Source organism: Carcharodon carcharias, chromosome 21 (assembly GCF_017639515.1).
Source record: "Carcharodon carcharias isolate sCarCar2 chromosome 21, sCarCar2.pri, whole genome shotgun sequence".
In the NCBI taxonomy this organism is placed as follows: domain Eukaryota; kingdom Metazoa; phylum Chordata; class Chondrichthyes; order Lamniformes; family Lamnidae; genus Carcharodon; species Carcharodon carcharias.
The window spans coordinates 71,001,402-71,022,246 of record NC_054487.1 but is presented as its reverse complement, the minus strand read 5'-3'; the positions used below and the strand labels follow the sequence as shown (position 1 = coordinate 71,022,246).

Genomic DNA, 20,845 nt, shown 5'->3' with positions numbered 1-20,845 from the left:
TGGGACATGGCTGCTGAAGGGGAAGTGTCTTAGGCCCAACCATCTTCAGCTGCTTCGTCAATAGCCTTCCCTCCATCATAAAGTCAAAAGTGGGGATGTTTGCAGATGATTACACAGTGTCAACATCACTTGGGACTCCTCAGATACTGAAACAGCCCGTGTCCATGTGCAGCAAGAATGATAGGTGGCAGGCAACATTTGCACCACATAAGTGCCAGGCAATGACCATCTTGAACAAGAGAGAATCTAACCATCTCTCCTTGATATTCAATTACATTACCCTCGCTGAATCCCCCACTATCAACATTCTGGGGGTTATCATTGATCAGAAACTGAACTGGACCAGCCTGTCCACCATCTAGGAGGCACAAGTCAGGAGTGTCTTGGAATACTTTCCACTGGATGAGTGCAGCTCCAACAACACTGAAGAAGCCTGACACCATCCAGGACAAAGCAGCTAGCTTGATTGGCACCCCATCCACTATCTTCTACATTCAGTCATTCACTCTCTCCAGCACCAACACACAGTGGCAGAAGTGTGTACCATCTACAAGATGCACTGCAGCAACTCACCAAGCCTCCTTTGACAGCACTTTCCAAACCCGCAACCTCTACCAACTAGAAGGACAAAGACAGCAAATGCATGGGAACACCACTACCTGCAAGTTCCCCTCCAGGTCACACATCATCTTGATTTGGAAATATATCACCGTTCCTTCATTGTCACTGAGTCAAAATCCTGGAACTCCCTTCGTAACAGCACTGTGGGTGTACCTACCCCACATGGACTGCAGCGATTCAAGAAAGCAGCTCACCACCGCCTTCTCAAGAGCAATTAGGGGTTGGCAATAAATGCTGGCCTAGCCAGCAATGGCACACCCAGTGAAAGAATTAAAAGAAAATGTTCTTTCAAATCCTCATTCCTTTTATCTTAAAAGCTGCGTGTTTTAGCTTTAAATATGGTTCAATTTAAATCATTGATATTAAAATTTGAAAAGAACTAAATTCCTTGTACATTTGTTAAAAGGGTTCAAACCTCAGCTGGTGGAATTTAAATTGGATTAATAATCTATAATTGAAAGGCTAGTTTCAGTAATGGTGATCATGAAGCCATTGGCGATTGTCATACGAACCCATGGGCTGAATTTTCTGGCTGGCGGGGGGGGCAGAGCAGGAGTGGGCATGGACAGGCCCAGACCGATCGCCATTGGCGATTGAGTCCACGCTGCCATTTTACGCAGGTGGGCCAATTAAGGCTTGCCCAGCATACTTCACGACCCCCATGCACAGCGGGAGTGGGCGGGCTGTAGCAGGCGCGCTCAGCCCACCGGGTCCAATGACGACCCGGCGGCCTGTATATAAGAGGGTCCCGGCAGCCTTGGAAAGGCTGCTCGCAATGGCTGGGCGAAGGGCTTTGCAGAGGGGGCAATGGAGGTGAAGCAAGTCCATAGGGTAGGCCATGGGGGCAGGCCAGTCTGGATAGTAGGCCATCGGGGTAGGCCAAGCCGGAGGGAAGGGCAGGGGCCAGTGTGCCCCTCACTTTTCTGATGACTGCCTTGCTGCCCTCCTCGAGGAGGTGGCAACACGGCGGGAGGTACTGGTTCCCCAGGATGGGAGGAGGAGGCCCCCCCGACATGACGAAACATGCCTGGGAGGAGGTGGCGGAGGTGGTGAGCTCCTGCGATGTGGTGCAGCGCACTTGGATCCAGTGTCGCAAGCGCTTCAAAGACTTGTTGCACTCTGGCAGGGTGAGGACAATGTTGGCATTGGTCACTTAACCCAGCAGGTCGTCTCTCCCCCCTGCTGCACCGCGTCCCCCCCCTACCCCCCCCACCCCAACCCTCCACCAAGTCTGGGTGTAGTGACTGCATTGAATTATTGACGCCATGTGTCCTTCGCTGGGTGGGCCAGCAGATATTGCCATATCGCCCATGCCGAGGTCAGCGTGAGAGGGCGATGAAGAGATGGGTTCTGCGCCCGCAGTATGTGGTGCACTGAGACCCACATGGCTGTTTTGGGGGCAACCTGGAGGAGCTGCGCCTAGGCGCAGTGCTTGAACTGCAGGACATGTCGAAGTCAGGGTGATGACATGCTGGAGGGGAACTTCAAGGTAGCGTGGCAAGGAACCATCTACCGCCCTGTGCGTTCCACGTGCTTTCACTTCCTTGCTATGGAAGGGTATACCGTGTGGTTCCTAATGTGATGTAGGCAGCATGTGGCCAAGTGGGGGGTGGGGGGGTGGGGAACAGGCCTAGCATCTTTGTGTGCGTGTTCGGCAGCAGTGGGATGAGGAGGCACTAGAGGTCTGATATGTCCCAATCTAGTTGGGGTGGGCCATCCACAAAGAGAGTCCATGTACAATTTGCACAAATCAATGCTCTTCTCTCATTTTCAGGAGAAGAATGCTCAAAGTGCTGCAGAGTGTGTGAGGACTGGTGGCGGCCAGGCGCAGATCGCCATTCTCAGCTGGTTTGAGCAGGAGGCCCTGGATTTGGAGAGGTGCCATGCGTCCAGGTCCACTGGTGTCAATGAGGCTGGGGTACCACGACCAGGTATGTATGCCCAACAGTGAGGTCAGCATTGTTCTCCCAACAGCCCATAGCAGTGCTGAATGTTAAGTGATTTAATTTTGTAACATGGCTTGTCCATTGCTTATGGAAGGATGAGCGCATAATGATCCGGGGGTCAGGGATGCTCTTTGTCATTGTCTCCAAATTAACTGTCCTTATGTCCTTGTTCTTCCTTTCAGCATCAGCAGAGCAGGGCCGGGAGGAGGAGCAGCAGAGGCCCCTTCTCACAACTGAAGGCCTGAAGTCTCACCAGTGTCACACCATCTCTGCCAGGCAGGCACCAGTGCAGATACTAGCACCTTGGTGGGAACTAGAACATCAGCTAGTGTCCTGGGGCACAACGGTGAGGGCACTTCATAGTCGTTGGAGGAACTGACAGAGACAGAGAGTGCCCATGGTGCCAGCAGTCGGAGGAGTGTAGGGGACCAGGCACATGCTCAGTCGGTGCCTGATGATGTGCCTCTAGAGTCATCCATGAAGCAGCAGGGGCAGGAAATGCGGCCAGGTGTGCTGGAACATCTGGGCGAGATACATGAGGCTACACTTGGCTTGGTCTCTGTGGTGGAGGAGTCTACCCGGATGCTCACCAAAGCAATGAGCCACATGTCTGAGCGCCATGTGTCTCCCATGGAGAGAGTGGTGACTTTTGTGGAGAGGCTCCTCCAGGAGACACATCAGGGCTTCCTGGGGATACATTTTGACCAGCAAGCCCTCACACAGGAATTGACCTCAGCTGCTCATTGCCAATGTGGGAGATGGTCTGGGCACCAAGTTTCCCAGCTCAGTGCCCATCCATCAGTGGTGAGCAACAAGGTCTGAAGCGACCTCACGTCAGCACAGCAGCTGCCTGCCGTCTCTGAGGGCACCTCTCAGGGAGCTCCGGGTGAGGGTGGCAGCTCCTCCGCTTCTCTCCCAGTGACCATCGCATCCGGTGAGGCTGCGACAGCTGGGGAGGTGCCAGCTGTGTAACTGGCAGCTCCCTCCCAGGCAGGGCCAGCACAGGCTCCACGGGGCAGAGGACAACTGCCAAGGTCATCGAGACCGACAGGGCAACAGAGTCAGCAGGTTGTCTCAGATGCCACTCCCAGCGATGGGGCAGCACCAAGACGTAGCACCCAGAAACGTAAACATAGGCACCTTAGGCACACCACGGGTTTCTCACTGCTGCTTTTGAGTTGGCCCGAGATGAGGTCTTTATGATTTGCTTTGAATTGGAATACCAATGTTATTTTTTTGGCTTAAGTTTCTTTGCCTGTGATAGTAAATTCAGACATGTGCCCATGGCTGAGGCTGCCTCTTTTCTTCTGCATGTGTACAGTTTCCAAAAATGTTAGGGCATTGTGGGGCATTCAGTTTTATTAACAAGGCCCTTAGTTATTGTTCCTAACCTGGAAGATTAGGCACTTAATTATCGAGTATGGAGCCTACAGCCCAGGTTTGTCCTGGAGGTCCATCTGTGGTGTGCTAGCTGAAGGTTCATTGGATTAAAGCTTTCCAGTTGTCCCTGCCTCCCTGCAGTATGCCCGGGTCAGCGTCTACCCCCTCAGCATTTCCGTGTGTATGCTCATCCTCGGACTCACTGTTGGGCTCTCCGTGTGCAGCCGCAGCCACTGCGTCAATATCTTCATCGTTCACTGTGTCCCCCCTTTCCAGCACAAGATTGTGGAGAGTGCAGCATGCAACCACTATCACCGACACATGACCTGGGTGGTATTGGAGTGCGGACCCTGAACAGCCCAGGCATCGGAAGCGCATCTTGAGAAGACCAATGGCTCTCTCCACCACAGCCCTTGCGGTGCCATGGCTCCTATTGTGCCGCTGCTCAGCTTCTGTTCTTGGATGGCAGAGAGGGGTCATGAGCCACCTTCTGAGGGGATAGCCCTCGTCACCCAGCAGCCATCCATCCAGCCGGGCTGGAGCACTGAAGAGCCCCGGCACCTGGGAGTGTCTGAGGATGTAGGCATCGTGGGAGCTGCCTGGGTACCTTGCACAGACTTGTAGAGTCAGCATCCTGTGATCACACACTATCTGCACGTTCATGGAGTGGAATCCCTTCCTGTTGACGAAGGCACTGGGCTCACCTACTGGTGCCTTGATGGCCACATGTGTACAGTCTATAGCACCCTGGACACGGGGGAAACCAGCAATGGCTGCGAAGCCTCTGGCCCACTGTGTCTGACTTGTCAGATCCCAACAGAAGTGGATGAAGGTCAATGTCCGTCTGAACAGAGTGTCTGTAACCTGCTTGACACAAGTGTGTACAACTGATTGGGAGACACTGCAAAGATCACCCACCGAGCCCTGGAAGGAGTCAGAGCATATAAGTTGAGGGCAGCTATGACCTTTAGAACCACTGGCTTGGGATGTCCACCCACACAGTTAGGGGAGATCTCAGGCCCAATCATCTGACTGAAATAGTTGACTGTCTCCCTTGAGAGACAGAGCCTCCTTCGGCACTGCACCTCAGACATACTGAGGTAACTGCTTCAACGTCTGTATACCCTGGCAGCAGGATGATGGCATCTTCTGCGGCCCCTTCCACCTTGGACAACTTCTTGGCCCTGCCCCCCATGTGCCTGCGCCTGTCCTCCCAAATGTGGCTCCCCTGGAGGCTGAATGTGCACTCCTGGCCTCCTCCCCCTTTTATCCCTCCCTTCCTCCTCAGAGGAGTTGCCTCCAGTGGACAGTTCAGCTCACATACTCAGGCTAAGGGAAGGCTTCCTGAAACCTGCAGGCCCAAAAAAGATTCCTCACTGCAAGTGCTGACCTGAAGGTTAAGAGTCCAGACAAAGCAGCTGGGATGTGTTTTCAAGCTTTGTAGGTCACACAGGCAAGTTTCAATAACTTTGAAAAATCAATACTTGAGAGAGCACACTCATGACCCCACTGAACCCTCTTATCCCGCCCGTGGATGAGGTTTATGCAAATGTGTCCTACCCGCCTGCCCGTAGCACCGGTGCGTGGACCTGAAGATTGCACGGGCGCCAAAAAATCAGCATCAATTGGTGAGTCAAGGGCCTTAAGTGGCCAGTTAATTAATGGCGAACGTGCAGCAGATATTATCGCGTGCCCTGACCAATGAAATATCGCGATGGCGCGCGGTGACATTGGGACGCTCGCCCAATGTCACCACACATCATTTTATGCGCGGACGTGCATGGAAAATTCTGCCCCATCTATCTGGCTCACTAATAAATCTGCCACCCTTACTCGGTCTGGCCTGCATGTGACTCCAGACCTACAGCAACATGGTTGACTCTTAATAGCCTGCTGAAATGGTATGGCAAGCCACTCGGTTCAAGGGCAATTAGGGATGGGCAACGAATGCTGGCCTTGCCAGCGACGGCCACAACCCATGAAAAAATTAAACTAAATTAAAAGGCACTAAAACCCTTAGGATGCCGATCGTCACAGAGGTACACTTAGGCATGGAAAATACATTTCTTTAAGTCTTCAAAGGACTTATCTATGCTGTGCTTTGTGAACTGATTTCCCTGAGAAACTAGAGAAACCAGTAGATACTTAGACCAATTTCCAAACATTTAGGTTGTGGTTTTCCAACCCCAACCGCCTCTGGGATCTTCCAGTCCCGCCTAGTCAATTGGACTTTTCGCTGCGGTGGGTCCTGCCACAGCAGGGCCGGACAATCCCGGCCTTAGGTGACCCTATTATGTAACCATGTGGTAACTATAACTAGATTACCATCTATGTTGGTCGTAATCAGGTCCCAGAATGATGCTATCGAACATCAATAAGGACTATGCCTCCCACGGTGCTTACCAACAGAGCTGAAAGTAATGCAGCTTTGAAAAGTACATTTCAGTTTTTGAAGAATTAACAAATCAAGCACCAATACCTGCATGACGATGAGGAGGTCAAAAACCAGGATAAAAGAGGCCAAAAAGGCTCTGGAGACTTCATCACTTGGCAAAAACCCTCGGTTCAACTTGTCCCAACTGATCCAGTCAGTGGTGATGACAATAACGACAACACTTGTCAGGGTGATCAGCACAGACCTGTCAGCAGAAAAGATAAATACATTTTCACTTGCTGCCCGTAAGTTAACAAAGGGAATGGTGCAAAAGCTTTTTTGGCAATTCTCAAAGTAAAAGTTTTAATTTTTATTTTTCACAAACACAAGTATTCATTTACGAAAACAGACCTCATTTTCTTCACGTACATCAGCTTTTTACCTGGTCATTACATTCCTGTGCATCCTTCTTTTAGTTTGGGTGATTGGCCACCATCAACTAATCTACAATAAATCGGTCTATCTGTTGTTAACTGAAGTAAACAAAACATCCATTTCTTTCTGGTTGGATGTCCTATTCTGGACATGGTTCACAACAGTCAAGGAATGTGGCTGCTACTGTGTAACGTAGGAGTCTTGACTGCTATGCTGCTTATCAATTCTCACAAATACCAATGTCTAAACAAAATGGACCCAAAACAGGACAGTGTAAGGGTCAGCAGATTATTCCACCATCAAGTCCACTACACCAAAAGCCAATCTGTTTTCTCCCAATGTCACAATCGGTATCAGAAATGGGAACCCCCTTTGTTTTTTTCTCCCTCTAATCCATGGGCACTTTTGAATGCCCTCACAGTTGTCATATCTGTGATTAGTTAACTTGCCTCAGGTCAAGAATCCAACTTGAGAGCTCATGGTCTAAATGACAAACCAATGTATCATCTCCACATGTTGAGGGATAGCAGTTTTCTTTTTCTATTCCAATTTTCCCTCTGATTTCCTGCCATTTACCTTCCTTTCCTGAAGGCTGTAATTTATGTTGTCGAAGATGAGAATTTCATTGGCACCTCACCTAAGTTGTCTCCGCCCAAGTATGAGCTTTAATAAAGAACTTCAGCAGGATAAGCAGTCACTGAAGATGTCACAGCCAGGGTGTCTCTGTTGTCAGAGTGAAGAATCCTTTCTGTCCATGTAATTAATTGTGCGAGGGAACAGGTAGGGCCACATTGTCTTGCCATTTTTTACAAGAAAATGCACTATCTGCTTATGTTACTGGTAGTTGATAGGGTTGGTGTTGAATTTGTTTCAAGTGAGCTATCTGCAATTTATTTCATAAATCTGCGGAATATGTCATTGATGTTTCTAGCGGCAACCTGGAAGAATTCCCGAAACATAAAAGTTCCAGTTCACTTAAATTAACCTAGCATTGCGATGCCTGTTGAAGTGCTTGCAGTTTATCTTAGAGGTAGAAGAATAAGGCTGTTAATGACCCTGCCTCCACTGCTCGCTGGGGAAGAGAATCCCACAGCCTAAGTTCCCTCCAGGAGAAAAAAAAATTCTCCTCATCTCCATCTTAAATGGGAGACCACTTTTTTAAAACTCTGCTCCCTGGTTCTACATGTTCCTTTCCTAGAACATAATGTCTTAATAGTAGATGTGACACCGCAGTTGGACAGCACTTGCTGAATAATCCTGAGTGTACTAAGATTTACATGAGCAGCCAATTTAAGATTATCCGTCAGCCTCGTAATGTGGTTTACTTTTGCTTGCTAAAAGCTAGATATATTCATAGACAGAGACTTGTCCTCTTCAGGCAAAAGGAACATGTCCAGCCTTTTATGAATTAAACAAAAGCATGGTGGACAATAGTTCCCTGGTGCAATCTCAAGCAATCAGATTCAACTTGCCAACAATTAGCACTCTTTTTGCATGCAGTATAAATTGTTGAAATTTGGTATTCTTGTGTCTGTCCTGATGAGTGCAGGATGGAAAGCTTTGACAACATGTCTCTTTTTCCAGCAATGGTCAAGTAATGATTTGTTCTCATTCGTCATGGGTGTCTTGCATATACATGTAATTTCTTTCAACAAAATTTCAATATTTGTTATCACATCTGTGTGTCAACATTTTACCCAGGTAATTTTCTATATCCATATGTGTATTGGAAACTGCCTACGTAAACCATCACACTTTAATTATATCCTCCTACCCAGTGGCAGCACTGTAGCACCTCATCATGTGTGTTCTGTTTCCCAAATTACTGTGCTTTTCCACTTAATGAGGATTAGAACATAATGACTTTCAAATGGAGACTGAATTCAGTATGCATTGTGTTTATATAATGCTTTTAACATAGCAAGATGTTCCAAGGTGCTTCACAACAGCATTATCAATAAAAATGATTCTAGAGCCACAGTAAGAGATAGCAGGACAGATGGCCAAAAACTTGGCTTTAAGAAGCATCTTAAAGGAGGGAGAGGTAAGGAGGCAGAGAGATTTAGGGGGGGAATGCCAGAGATTAGGGGTAAGACAGCTGACAGCCACCAATGGTGGAGTGATTAAAAATTAGGGTGCACAATGTGCAAGAAATGAAGCAGCACAGAGATGTTGAAGGCTTATAGGGCTGGCAAAGTTTATAGAGATAGGGAGGGGTGAAGCTATAGGGGGCAGCTTTGAAAACAAGAATAAGAACTTTAAAATGAAGGCATTGCCTGACTGGGATCCAAGTAGGTCAGCGAGCACAGAGATGACAGATGAATAGGACCAGGTGAGAGTTAGGATACAAGCTGCAGAATTTTGGATCAGGACAAATTGATGCAAGTTGGTGTTGGAAAGCCAGCCAAGAGATCATTGGGATCATCAGATCTAATCCAATTATCCTGGTCTTCAAATCTCAATTTCCCGTGAAAATTACACTTGGGGCAGGATTTTCTGCTCTGCGTGTGGGCACGCGCCCGACACGTCTGAACGTGAAATAGCACAAGATGACGTCAGGCGAGCGTCCCCACATCATTGCGCACTTGCGCGATATTTCGGTCGGTGGGCGTGTGCGAGAGTCGGCAGCGCGCCCGCCAACAGCCAAGAGGCCTAATCAATTCATCAACCTGTATTTTTTCGCTGCCCATCCAACGTTACAGTCAGCGGGCAGGCGATTAGATCAGATTTGGATTTTTTTTTTAGGAAATCTCGTCCACAGACGAGATGAGGTTACTGTAAATAAATAAAAAAGTTAAAATGTTTAGGCAGAATGTTTCAAATATACACGTTAAGGTGAGTGAGTCCACTGCGTGTACATTCTTTCCAGATTTTTAAAAACTTTATTCATTGGTTTTAAATTCTTCAGCTCCCTGAGGCAGCTCCCTACCTTCAGAGGGCTTTCAGTGTGTGCTCCCCCAGCATATGCGCAGAGTATTGCGCTTGTGTTCCTCCTGCCCCCATCCCAGCAGCGCTGAGCCACTCAGCACGCCTTTCACGCTGACTGGCCGTTAATCGGCACATGAGTGAATCCACCTCTTGTTATTGAGTTAATGACAGAGCATATCATTTAATGGGTGTGTCAATGTGTGGGGCAAGAGAATGCCTTCCACCCAACTGCCCTATCTTGTTTACAACTAAAGGGAAAGGCTTTTAGATAATACCACAATCCACGGAAGAAACTAAACAGCAGTTTTTGCCTGCAAGTACATCACAAATTCAACAAAAAGCTGAAAAAGTCCCCATCCCAGTTAACCAGGTTTGCTACACCAGTATTAGGAAATGAAAACTGAAACATTTATGTCTAAAATCACTGCACGTAAAATTGTACTTATCTGCCTTAGAGCACCCTCCTTTCAAAAGATGTCAAAAGGAAATTCCAAAGAAATTCCACTTTTCCCGGATTACCATTTTGAGGTCAAGTTTAACTGCCTATCTTGATTGCATTGTATACATACATTAGAGACACAGATCTTTGTGAATCCTTAATGGTTAAAGGAAAAGGAAGATAAAAGTGATATCCACAGATGAAGAAAAAAACTTCCAACCAGAAGTGCTTTTCCTGAATGAGAAAATGAGAGATTTTATTCAACAGCATGAAAGCTAACCGAGCCCCCACTCTCACTCCTCAGCCAGCCTAAGGGTCTTTACTTCATATGTCTAGATTCGTACGCATTAGATCTTGTTCTAAAGTGGATCTCATATACTTTCACTTCACACTCCAAAGATTCTGAAAACGGGGTGATGCTTAACTTTTAAAAAGGACTGGTTTCCAACTCTTACTTGCACACTTTGTTTACACAACCTCGAGTCCAAGAAACATTGCAAGCTGCTTTTCAAAAACACCAATCTATCATTGGCCTGAGCATTAGATTGATTTGAGGATAAATTAGCACATGCCTCTACAACATTGTAAGGATGTATTCTGGACCTCAAATACTTAGGACGGAACCTTGTTCGAACCATAGAAAAGCTACAGCACAGAAGGAGGCCATTTGGCCCATCTTGTCCATGCCTGCCCAAGGACACCCAGGTGCCCTTTCTAATCCCACCTTCCTGCATCCGGCCCATAGCCCTGCAGCTTACAGCACTTAAGGTGCAGATCCAGATACTTTTTAAAAAGAGTTTAAAGTTTCTGCCTCTACCACCAACTGGGCAGCGAATTTCAGACACCCACTACCCTCTGCGTAAAAAAGTTCTTCCTCATGTCCCCCCTACACTTTCTGCCACTTATCTTGAATCTATGTCCCCTGGTTCTAGAGTTCTCCACCAAGGGAAACAATTTTATCCTGTCCACTCTATCTATTCCCCTCATAATTTTGTGCACCTCAATCAAGTCACCTCTCAGCCTTCTTTGTTCCAGGGAAAATAACCCCAACCTATCCAATCTCTCCTCGTGGCTACACTTTTCTAACCCTGGCAACATTCTTGTAAACCTCCTCTGCACTCTCTCCAGAGTGATTACGTCCTTCCCGTAATGTGGTGACCAGAACTGCACACAATACTCCAGTTGTGGCCTCACCAGTGTTTTATACAATTCCAACATTATATCCTCACTTTTATACTCCAAACCTCTGCCAATGAAGGAGAGCATTCCATATGCAATATTGTTCCCTATAAAAGTAATCGAGGGGCGGGGATCTTTCCGGGTGCCTGCACCACACTTGCTGACAACGCATCCACCAGCATGATCTTCCAGGAGGTGGCCTCCTAATTGCCGCCTCTGGATTCATTATCCAATTAAGGACAGTGGGCGATTTCCTGGGGCTCTTAGCCCAATCAGAGAGCCTTCAGCTTTGGAAGGACGGTTAGTCCAATGGCAGAGGTGGGCTGCCGCTGCAGGATGGGGGCTGTGAGGGCATCTCCGTCTTGAGGCATCACCTGAAGAGGTTAGATTTGTCAAGAAATAAACCCTTGTGGAGTGGGTGCAAACAGCTAATCCGTGCTGCTCTCGTGGTCAGGGGGTGGGGTGGGTTGATGGTGGATGGGTAAGGGCAGGAGACCTCGCAGGCACCCCAAAGCAAGCCAATTCCAGGAACCTGCCAGGTTCAGCGCTCAATGGAGGGGCCTGTCCTCCACTGGGTCCCCAATCAGTCCACTAATAGGCAGCTAACTTTTCAAATGGACTACCCACTGCAGATGGACAGATAGCCTCAGCCGATGATGACCCACCTCCAGGAAGTCGCACAAGGCAGGAGCACATCAGACTGTTAATCCGATGCCAGGATTTCTGAATTCCCTCCCAGTCCCACCTTCAAGCCTTAGGTATGGAAAGATTTTACCCTTTATCTTTGCCCATATAACATTACTGCAATCTAATTGTGCGCCCTTTAACTAAGACAATATAATTACATTCAACTCAGTTTTAAGTTTACCAGTAAATAAACAATTGTACCTTGCTGAAATGCCTGTTACTCATCCACTTCCCCAAAACTATTACGTTGACTGAACTATAGAGAAATTTACAGGCCTGATCAGCCTCTCTTCCAGCTAAAATTGTAGCAGGTCATTAGGTGGAATAGAAAGAATGTTCCAATTTGTAGGAAACAATATCCATTAAAAAAATAATAAATTGTTCTGCATTTCATTAGGGACATGACATTTGCTGACTAGCAATAAAGTAATTTCCACTAACGGTTTGAATAATAAATCTTCTGTAGTCATTATGCACAAGCCATTTTATTTTAACGCACAAAAGTTCAAAACCCTCCAAATAAAAAGCTTATTTTTCAAGATGCAAACACAACAAAAATTCTACTTAGATAAAATGTAAAAAGCAATCTGCATTCATCAATGTTTAGTGGTTGCAGTGATGGCTGAATGGGAACAAGGTGGGAAATTTGGTTTTGTCTTTCTGCGTTTTCAACTTTAATTCTGGCCAGCCGAGTTTCCTGAGCATTGGGTCACCCAGCAGCTCCACCGGGACTAGGACTTGGTGGATTGAGGAGGTGAATACCTTTGCACCTACCTGTCTGAGGAACCCCTGCAATCGGGCACCCCCGTATTGACCTCCCCCATGGCCTCCAAACGAACCACTATGCCACCGGCTCCCCCAACCACAAGGCCTCCTATCCCCCCCCTCCCAGGGATCTGCTGTCCACCCAACTGATCCCCACCTCCAGCCCTGATGGATGCCCCCACTCCCGCCAACAAGCATGAACTTACCCGGCTTTGCAACCTTCAGCACCCAGTTCCTCTCTCTCTCTGCAGTCTTTCCCCATTTTGCTCAGTTAACATAAGGGGGAAACGCTGCACAATAATTTTGTGTCTTCACTATGCCAATTGGAAATCCTCAAATGAGGAGAGCGACATCAAAATTAGATTCATCACAGTTCATAGGTGGAAATTCTAGTTACTATACAAGTCATCTAATGAAGATTGTTTAAAAATTAATTAGCAACATGCATCAAAAGCTTGCAGTGGAGTCCAACTGCATACATTGTATTTAAATAACAGGTTAGGAATTTGAAATGGTTTTCAATTTAATCATATTCAACATTTAGGAAACATATTTATAATTTTTTTCTTAACTTTAATACATTAAAAGATGTCTAAGTATCAACTATATTACTGTTTAATAGTTATTATCAGGAAATATTGGCATTTTTACATTTTTCATATTACACCATTATTATTCCAGTTAAATTAAAGAAAGAGGTAATTAACCGCAGCAGTTCTTTGAGACATTGTGGTATTTACACAAGTTCTGGAGCTAGATTTTATGCTCCCCTGCTGGGGAAGAGCTCGTAAAATGTAAAGCCTGTTGCCTTCCCATTCGCCCCCCACGTCACCCATTTTATAGGGGGTTGGTGAACGGAGGCGCCTGATATTGGGCACAATGATGCCCGTAAGTGGTCGATTAATGGCCACATAGGTGCCTCATGATGCCCTGCTGCTATTTTGCCCATGGCAGGCGGGGGGGGGGGGGGGGGGCGGGGGGGGGGCGCATCATGCATCTAGCCTGGCAGCTTTAGCTGCATGGGCTGGAATGGGGCAAGGGGTGGAGGAAGTCTCCATTGGGGTTCCCTTCTCACTTCCCCTGTGTGATACCTCCCTTTAACCCTCCTCCCTGGCTCCTCAAACCCAGTCCCTCACCACACCCCACTCCAGCCAGGCCCCTCTGATACACCAGGTTGACCTTCAGTCAGGCCTTCATAACCTCCTCCCTTCAATGAATGGCTGCAGTCCCAGCAGAGATCACCATTCGAACATGTCGCTGCTGGGATACGGAACTACTGGCCAATCCAACTGGCCGGCAGCTCCCTTAAATGGAACTTCCTCCCCGGATGGGGGTGGAAGTCTCGTCCTGAGCCAATTAATGCAAGGCAGCTGGCTTTTTGATAGGTTGGCTCCCAACCCAATCAACATATTAGTTGCGAAGCAGGGAATATAGCACCCTGTAAAATCCAGCTGCAGATGTGAGCAAAATCAAACAGGTTTTGCTAATGTTTCCATCAGGGTAAATTTACGATAATGTGGGCTAAGTTGAAATGACTTTAACCTCCAATCCTTGCTCACAGTGCATTAATGTCATAAAATGTCAGGAGGTTTTTTTAAAACTGAAATAAGGAAGTAGTTGGTGTGCTGTTGAGACGAATGAGAGGGAGCTAGAGTCAGTCACAGTCTAATTCAGACTAACTGAAACAGGGACCCTCCCTATCTTGTGTGTGGTTCAGCTATTGAATGAAATGCCCGACTAGACACGTTGCCCTTAACAACGGGACATACACGTACAGTATCTTCAAGAGGACAATTTGTAAGCGGCCTGAGGAGTATCTTCTGAGTTGCTACGTAGCCACTTGCAAGCAGCCTACAGGAACATGATCACATCTGCCAGTCTCAATTGGTCAGGAAATCCAGAAGTAGGGTGCCAATGCCAGATTGAGTTAAAGAGCCACGGCAAAATCCACTTCACAAACTTTTTAAGTTCCTGACCAGCTGCCAGTCTTTTCCACCGCATGCATGTCCAAATTTCAAAATGTTGCCCAAATGATCACTTGCAATTTTTTAAAGCCTATGATAGTCCAGTTGAATCATCATGTCATGACCCGGTGAAGCACGGCCCTTTGGTTTGCTATGCAAACCAGAGTCTGAGTTTTGTTGTGTGACATGAGCAAGAATGTAGATTCAGGTTATGAGTTATTAGCTCATATTGTATTTATTACTGAGTCTGACTATTAACTCTCAGCATGCACTTTTGCATTTTAATATTAATCCTGTTACGTTTCCCAGTGACAAATACAATTATGCTGTAAAGTCTTTGGAGGAAGTCTGTGTGTTACTAAATGTCATTTTGTTCCCATCAGTCAAGCAAAATCTTACACAAACCTATGTACTGCAAGGCAATGGTGTGCACAAGAACAAAGAAATAAATTAAACAAAAAAAAAAGCTGTAGGAACCTCCACATGAATTTCACTGCAAACACTCATCATAAATATTTAATCCCTCCCAAGAGACAGTGCACGATTTTGGAGACATTCCAAGCATTAATTCCATTCCATTAGACAGCTTGCAGGATGTGCATTCGGTAACTTAAAATGATTGAATCCATAAAAGTCTTCATACTTAAGTGAACTGAGCATTAATCAAGGATATGCTTCAATTAAAGCAAGCTTCATGTTTGCAAAAAAAAAAGCACGCAGCATATCTTAGCTCATTTAGAGCTAAGGATCTTATTTGTTGCCATTGCTGTTCCTGATCCCAAGAAGATGTGTTTGCAACTAGATTCCCCAAGAGGTGCCAAGTGTATACAAGCCAAACTAAATCAACGGGCAGCAGCATAGGCTTATGATATCCATAAAACCTGATTATTTATGCAGGGTTTTCCTTGAAAAATACAAGTCTCATTTAACCTTTACAAACGCAATGTTAACACTCTCAGGAGTAACTGAAGAACAATTTCAGACTGTAGCATATGGCGCTATAGTGGTGTGATGAATGAGATTTTAAAAAGTGGTAGCAGTTTATTGTTAACAATACATAATTGAATAATAAACTATATTAACAAGGAATACTGAAAATAGTTACATAGCAGCAAGCATGTTGAAACGCTGATGCTCTGTGGCATGAATTCTAAGAAACAGGTTCATACCTGAAAACTACCTCTTAATTCCCAACTGTGGAACGGCCTGAGACTAGATTCGCTGCTTAAACTCTCGGTCAGGAAAGAAACATTGCATGGGGAGGATTTCTAAAAGGGAAAGATGTGACCGAAATAGGATAACCCAATCGCTACATTTGAAGTGTTGGAATGGAGACTCATGCTGAACGCTGCTCAAGTCTTTCTTCATGGTGGGGAGGGAAAATCGAAGGGCAAGCGCATCCGAAGGAGTCTGTGCATTTTGTACCAGACAGCTTCAGAAAAACGTAGGATTGTACAGACGCTGTTACAATTTCAGATCAGCGTTGGATGTTCTCTTGGGTTAGTATCACTGACCTCTGCTGCAAGTGAATCTATGTCCCTCAACATCAGGAGTGTATTTCCACAACCCGATATCTAGGCTGACAATAGCATAACCCAATAAGCCAAACACGGGTTATTAAACTGTTTTAGTTTACTGTGGGTGAGTAACCATACAGAGCAAATCTCACCTCAACACAACTTTGCCTTTGTCCCTCCACAGAAATGAGCAAAATAATAAAAGTATGGATACTAGAAAAGAAAAAAAATGCATGGCTATGGCTATAAAGAACAGGAGAGTGGGACTAATTGGGTAGCTCTTTCAAAGAGCCAGCATAGATATGATGGGCTGAATGGGCTCCCTCTGTGCTGGATGATTCTATGGACTGAATTTTCTGGTTGGCGGCGGGAGGGGCGGAGCTGGAGCGAGTGTGGGCAGGCATGGACCTGATCGCCACTCGCGATTGGGTCTACACCGCCATTTTATGCTGGTGGGCCAATTAAGGCCCACCCAGCATACTTCACGGCTCCCGGGAATAGCGGGAGTGGTCGGGCGGCACCAGGCGCACTCAGGCCATCAGGTTCAATAGCAACCCGATGGCCTGTATAAAGGAAGACCTTGGCAGCCTCGGAGAGGCTGCTCTCAATAGCTGAGCGAAGGTCTGTGCAGAGGGGCAATGCAGTTCATGCAAGTCCGGAGGGTAGGCCATCGGGGCAAGCCAGGCCGGAGGATAGTGCAGGGGGCCAGTGTGCCCCTCGTTTTTCCGATGACTGCCTTGCTGCCCTCCTCGAGGAGGTGGCAACACAGCGGGAGGTGCTGGTTCCCCAGGATGGGAGGAGGAAGCCCCCCTATATGACAAAACGTGCCTGGGAGGAGGTAACGGAGGTGGTGAGCTCCTTCAATGTGGTGGGGTGCACCTGGATCCAGTGTCACAAGCGCTTCAACGACTTGTTGCACTCTGGCAGGGTGAGTACCATGTTGGCATTGGTCACTTAATCCAGCAGGTCGGCTTACCCCCCACTGCTGACCCCTCGCACCCCCACCCCAAATCTGAGTGTAGTGACTGCATTGAATCATTGACGATGTATTCTTTGCTGGGTGGGCCAGCAGATATTGCCCATGCTGACGTCAGCCTGAGAGGGTGATGAAGAGATGTTTTGCCCCCGCAGCATGTGTTACACTGAGACCCACATGACTGGTTTAGGGGCAACCTGGAGGAGCTGCACCTAGGTGCAGTTCTTGAACTGCAGGTCATGTCCAAGTCAGGGTGATGACATGCTGGGAGGGGAGCTTCAAGATGGCGTGGCAATGAACCATCTGCTGCCCTCTACACTTCACGTGCTTTCACCTCCTTGCTATGGAAGGATATACCTTGTGGTGCCTAATGTGATGTGGCCGGTGGGGGGGGCGGCGGGGGGAGGGGGTGCGGGGGACAGACCTGAGTGTTCGGCAGCAGCCAGGTAGTACTTGACAGAGCGAGTGTCAAGATTCGCATTGTCCGCTGCATGTTGCAAAACATGCCCATCCACCCACGGTGAGCAGGGAGGTCCAAAGCGACCTCACGTCAGCTCAGCAGCTGCCCGTCATCTCTGCGGGCTCCTCTCAGGGTGGTCCAGATGAGGGCAAGAGCTCCTCCGCCCCTCTCCCAGTGACGGTAGCATCCCATGAGGCTGTGACGATTGGGGAGATGCCAACTGCAGAACTGGCAGCTCCCTCTCAGGCGGGACCAGCACAGGCTCCACGGGGCAGAGGACAACCGCCAAGGTCATCGAGGCCAACAAGACGGCAGAGTCAGCAGGCTAGCTCAGATGCCACTCCGAACAATGGGGCAGCACCAAGTCGCAGCACCAGGAAACGTAAACATAAGGCACCTTAGGCACTTCACAGGTTTTTCACTGGTGCTTTTTGTTGGCCCGAGATGAGGTCTTTATGATTTGTTCTGATTTGTAACACTATTGTTTTTTTTTGCATAACTTTGTTTGCTTGACATATTAAATTCAGATATGTCACCATGGCTTAGGGTGCCTTTTTTCTTCTGCATGTGGATGGTTTCCGAAAATGTAATGAGTGCTTTGTTGGACATTCAGCTTTATTAACAAGGCCCTTAGTTACTATTCCTAACTTGGCAGATTTTGCACGTAGGTGTTGAATATGGAGCCTACAGCCCAGGCTTGTCCTGGAGGTCTATCTGTGGTGTGCTAGCTAAAGGTTCATTGGATTAAAGCCTCAAGGGTGTCCCTGCCTCCCTGGTGTATGCCCAGGTCATTGTCCACTGTGTCCCCCCTTTCCAGCACAAGATTATGGAGAGTGCAGCTTGCAACCACTATCACCGACACATGATCTGGGGGGTACCGGAATGCGCCCCCTGATCGGTCCGGGCATTGAAAGCGCATCTTGAGAAGATCGATGGCTCTCTCCACCACAGCCCTTGTGGTGCCGTGGTTCCTATTGTAACGCTGCTCAGCTTCTGTTCTTGGATGGCAGAGAGGGGTTATATGAGCCACCTTCTGAGGGGATAGCCCTTGTCACCCAGCAGCCATCCATCAAAGAGGGCTGGAGCACTGAACAGCCACGGGAGCTGGGAGTGTCTGAGGATGTAGGCATCGTGGGAGCTGTCTGGGTACCTTGCACAGACTTGTAGAATCTGCATCCTGTGATCACACACTATCTGCATGTTATTGGAGTGGAAGCCCTTCCTGTTGACGAAGGCACCGGGCTCACCTGCTGGCGCCTTGATGGCCACATGTGTACAGTCTATAGCACCCTGGACACAGGGGAAGCCAGCAATGGCCGTGAAGCCTCTGGCTCGCTGTGTCTGGCTTGCCTGGTCCTAACAGAAGCGGATGAAGGTCAATACCTGTCAGAACAGAGCATCTGTAACCTGCTTGACACAAGTGTGGACAGCTGATTGGGAGACACTGCAAAGATCACCCACCGATCCCTGGAAGGAGCCAGAGGCATATAAGTTGAGGGTAGCTGTGACCTTCAGAGCCACTGGCATGGGGTGTGCATTCAGGCCTAATCATCTGACAGATATAGTTGACTGTCTCCCTTGAGAGACGGGCCTCCTTCGGCACTGCACCTCAGACATATTGAGGTAGTTGCTTCATTGCTTGTATACCCTGGCAGCAGGATAATGGCGTCTTCTGCGGCCCCTTCCACCTTGGTCTAGCTCTTGGCCCTGCGCCCCTTGTGCCTGCGCCTGTCCTCCCATAGGTGGCTCCTCTGGAGGCTGAATGTGCACTCCTGGCCTCCCCCCCGTTCTAGCCCTCCCTTCCTCCTCAGAGGAGCTGCCTCCAGTGGACAGTTCAGCTCCCATTCCCAGGCTAAGGGAAGGCTTCCTGAAACCTGCAGGCCCAGAAAAGATTCCTCACTGCAGAGTGCTGACCTGAAGGTTAAGAGTCCAGACAAAGCAGCTGGGATGCGTTCTGAAGCATTGCATATCACGCAGGCAAGTTTCAAAAACTTTGAAAAATCAATACTTGAGGAGAACACCCGCAACCCCAGTAAGCCCTCTTATCCCGCCCGTGGATGAGGTTTATACAAATGTGTCCCACCCGCCTGACCGTTGCGCCCGTGTGCTGACCCGAAGATTGAACAGTGCCGAAAAATCGAGGTCGATTGGAGTGTCCAGGGCCTTAATTAATGGCAGGCGTGCAGCGAAGAGCATTGCACATCCACCCAATGAAATATCGCGATGGCGCATCATTTCATGTGCGTGTGTGCGGGGCCTGGTCTCGCACGCCAACGGGAAAATTCTGCCCTGTGTTTATTTTAGCCAGCTAAATTCATGTCCTTTACTTGAAAAGTCTTTTTCCTGAAACCTAAAGCCTAGGCCCTTTCGCCATTCAACTGTCTTTGAGGGAACTTGTAGTATAAGGGTGTGGCATACATAGGGTTAATGTGGGACTGAGTACAGAACTGCCCACACAATGCTGTAGGAGAGCACATGGCCAGCACCCAGAGTCAGTTGAGTGTTGGACAGAGCCGTGGGTGCCAGCAAGCATGGAGACAGCTCCTAGCTTGTACTCTTTGCTATATATTTGTAAATAGTTCTAAAAGTCAATTAAGACTTACAATTAACCTATGCATGACTACAAAGATGACTTCGGACCTACTGATCTGTAACCAACACTTTACAGCATGTTGGCAGCTCGCGAAAACAGCCAAAACCTCGTTGAAATTCAGGGACAAACCAAAATGCTGGAAGACTGAGGAAGAATTCTAAGAAGCATTCTGACCTGAAAAGAAGCTCCAGAAGCAGAGGTGCAGAGGCAAAATTGCCAGGAGAAAGCTCCAAAGAGAAGCTTGGAAGTTGAAGGCAGTAACATAAAATTCCTCGCTGGAGCAGAAGACTCCATTCAATCTCCGTTGGAAGACCAGCTTCAGAATGCAGAGTCAGCAGAAATTGCAAGGGTGAGCTAAATCTTTTGATATTCCAGACTGCAGGCAAGTCCTGAGAAACCTTTAAAGTAATTGTGAGTCAGGAGTGCAGTTTTAGAGAACCCCATTGCCAAAACCTGATCTCCGAGTCTGAGCTGCAGCTCTCAGCCAGCAAAACAAAACCACAAAAGATGATGGAATCTGTCATCAACCATCCATTGCACACAGTGAAATGCAGCAGTGAAGTGTACCTGTAAAGATGTTA

General features: G+C 47.8%; 1 protein-coding gene across 4 annotated transcripts in view; it reads right to left on the bottom strand.

The window, feature by feature from the left end:
- tmem117 (transmembrane protein 117) overlaps nt 1–20,845 on the bottom strand; it is a 398,678-nt gene that overhangs the window by 70,448 nt on the left and 307,385 nt on the right. For all 4 annotated transcript variants that reach the window (XM_041216475.1, XM_041216476.1, XM_041216479.1 and 1 more), the window contains exon 6: nt 6,427–6,586. In XM_041216475.1, the coding sequence (XP_041072409.1) occupies nt 6,427–6,586 (160 nt within the window). The remainder of the gene's footprint in view (nt 1–6,426; nt 6,587–20,845) is intronic.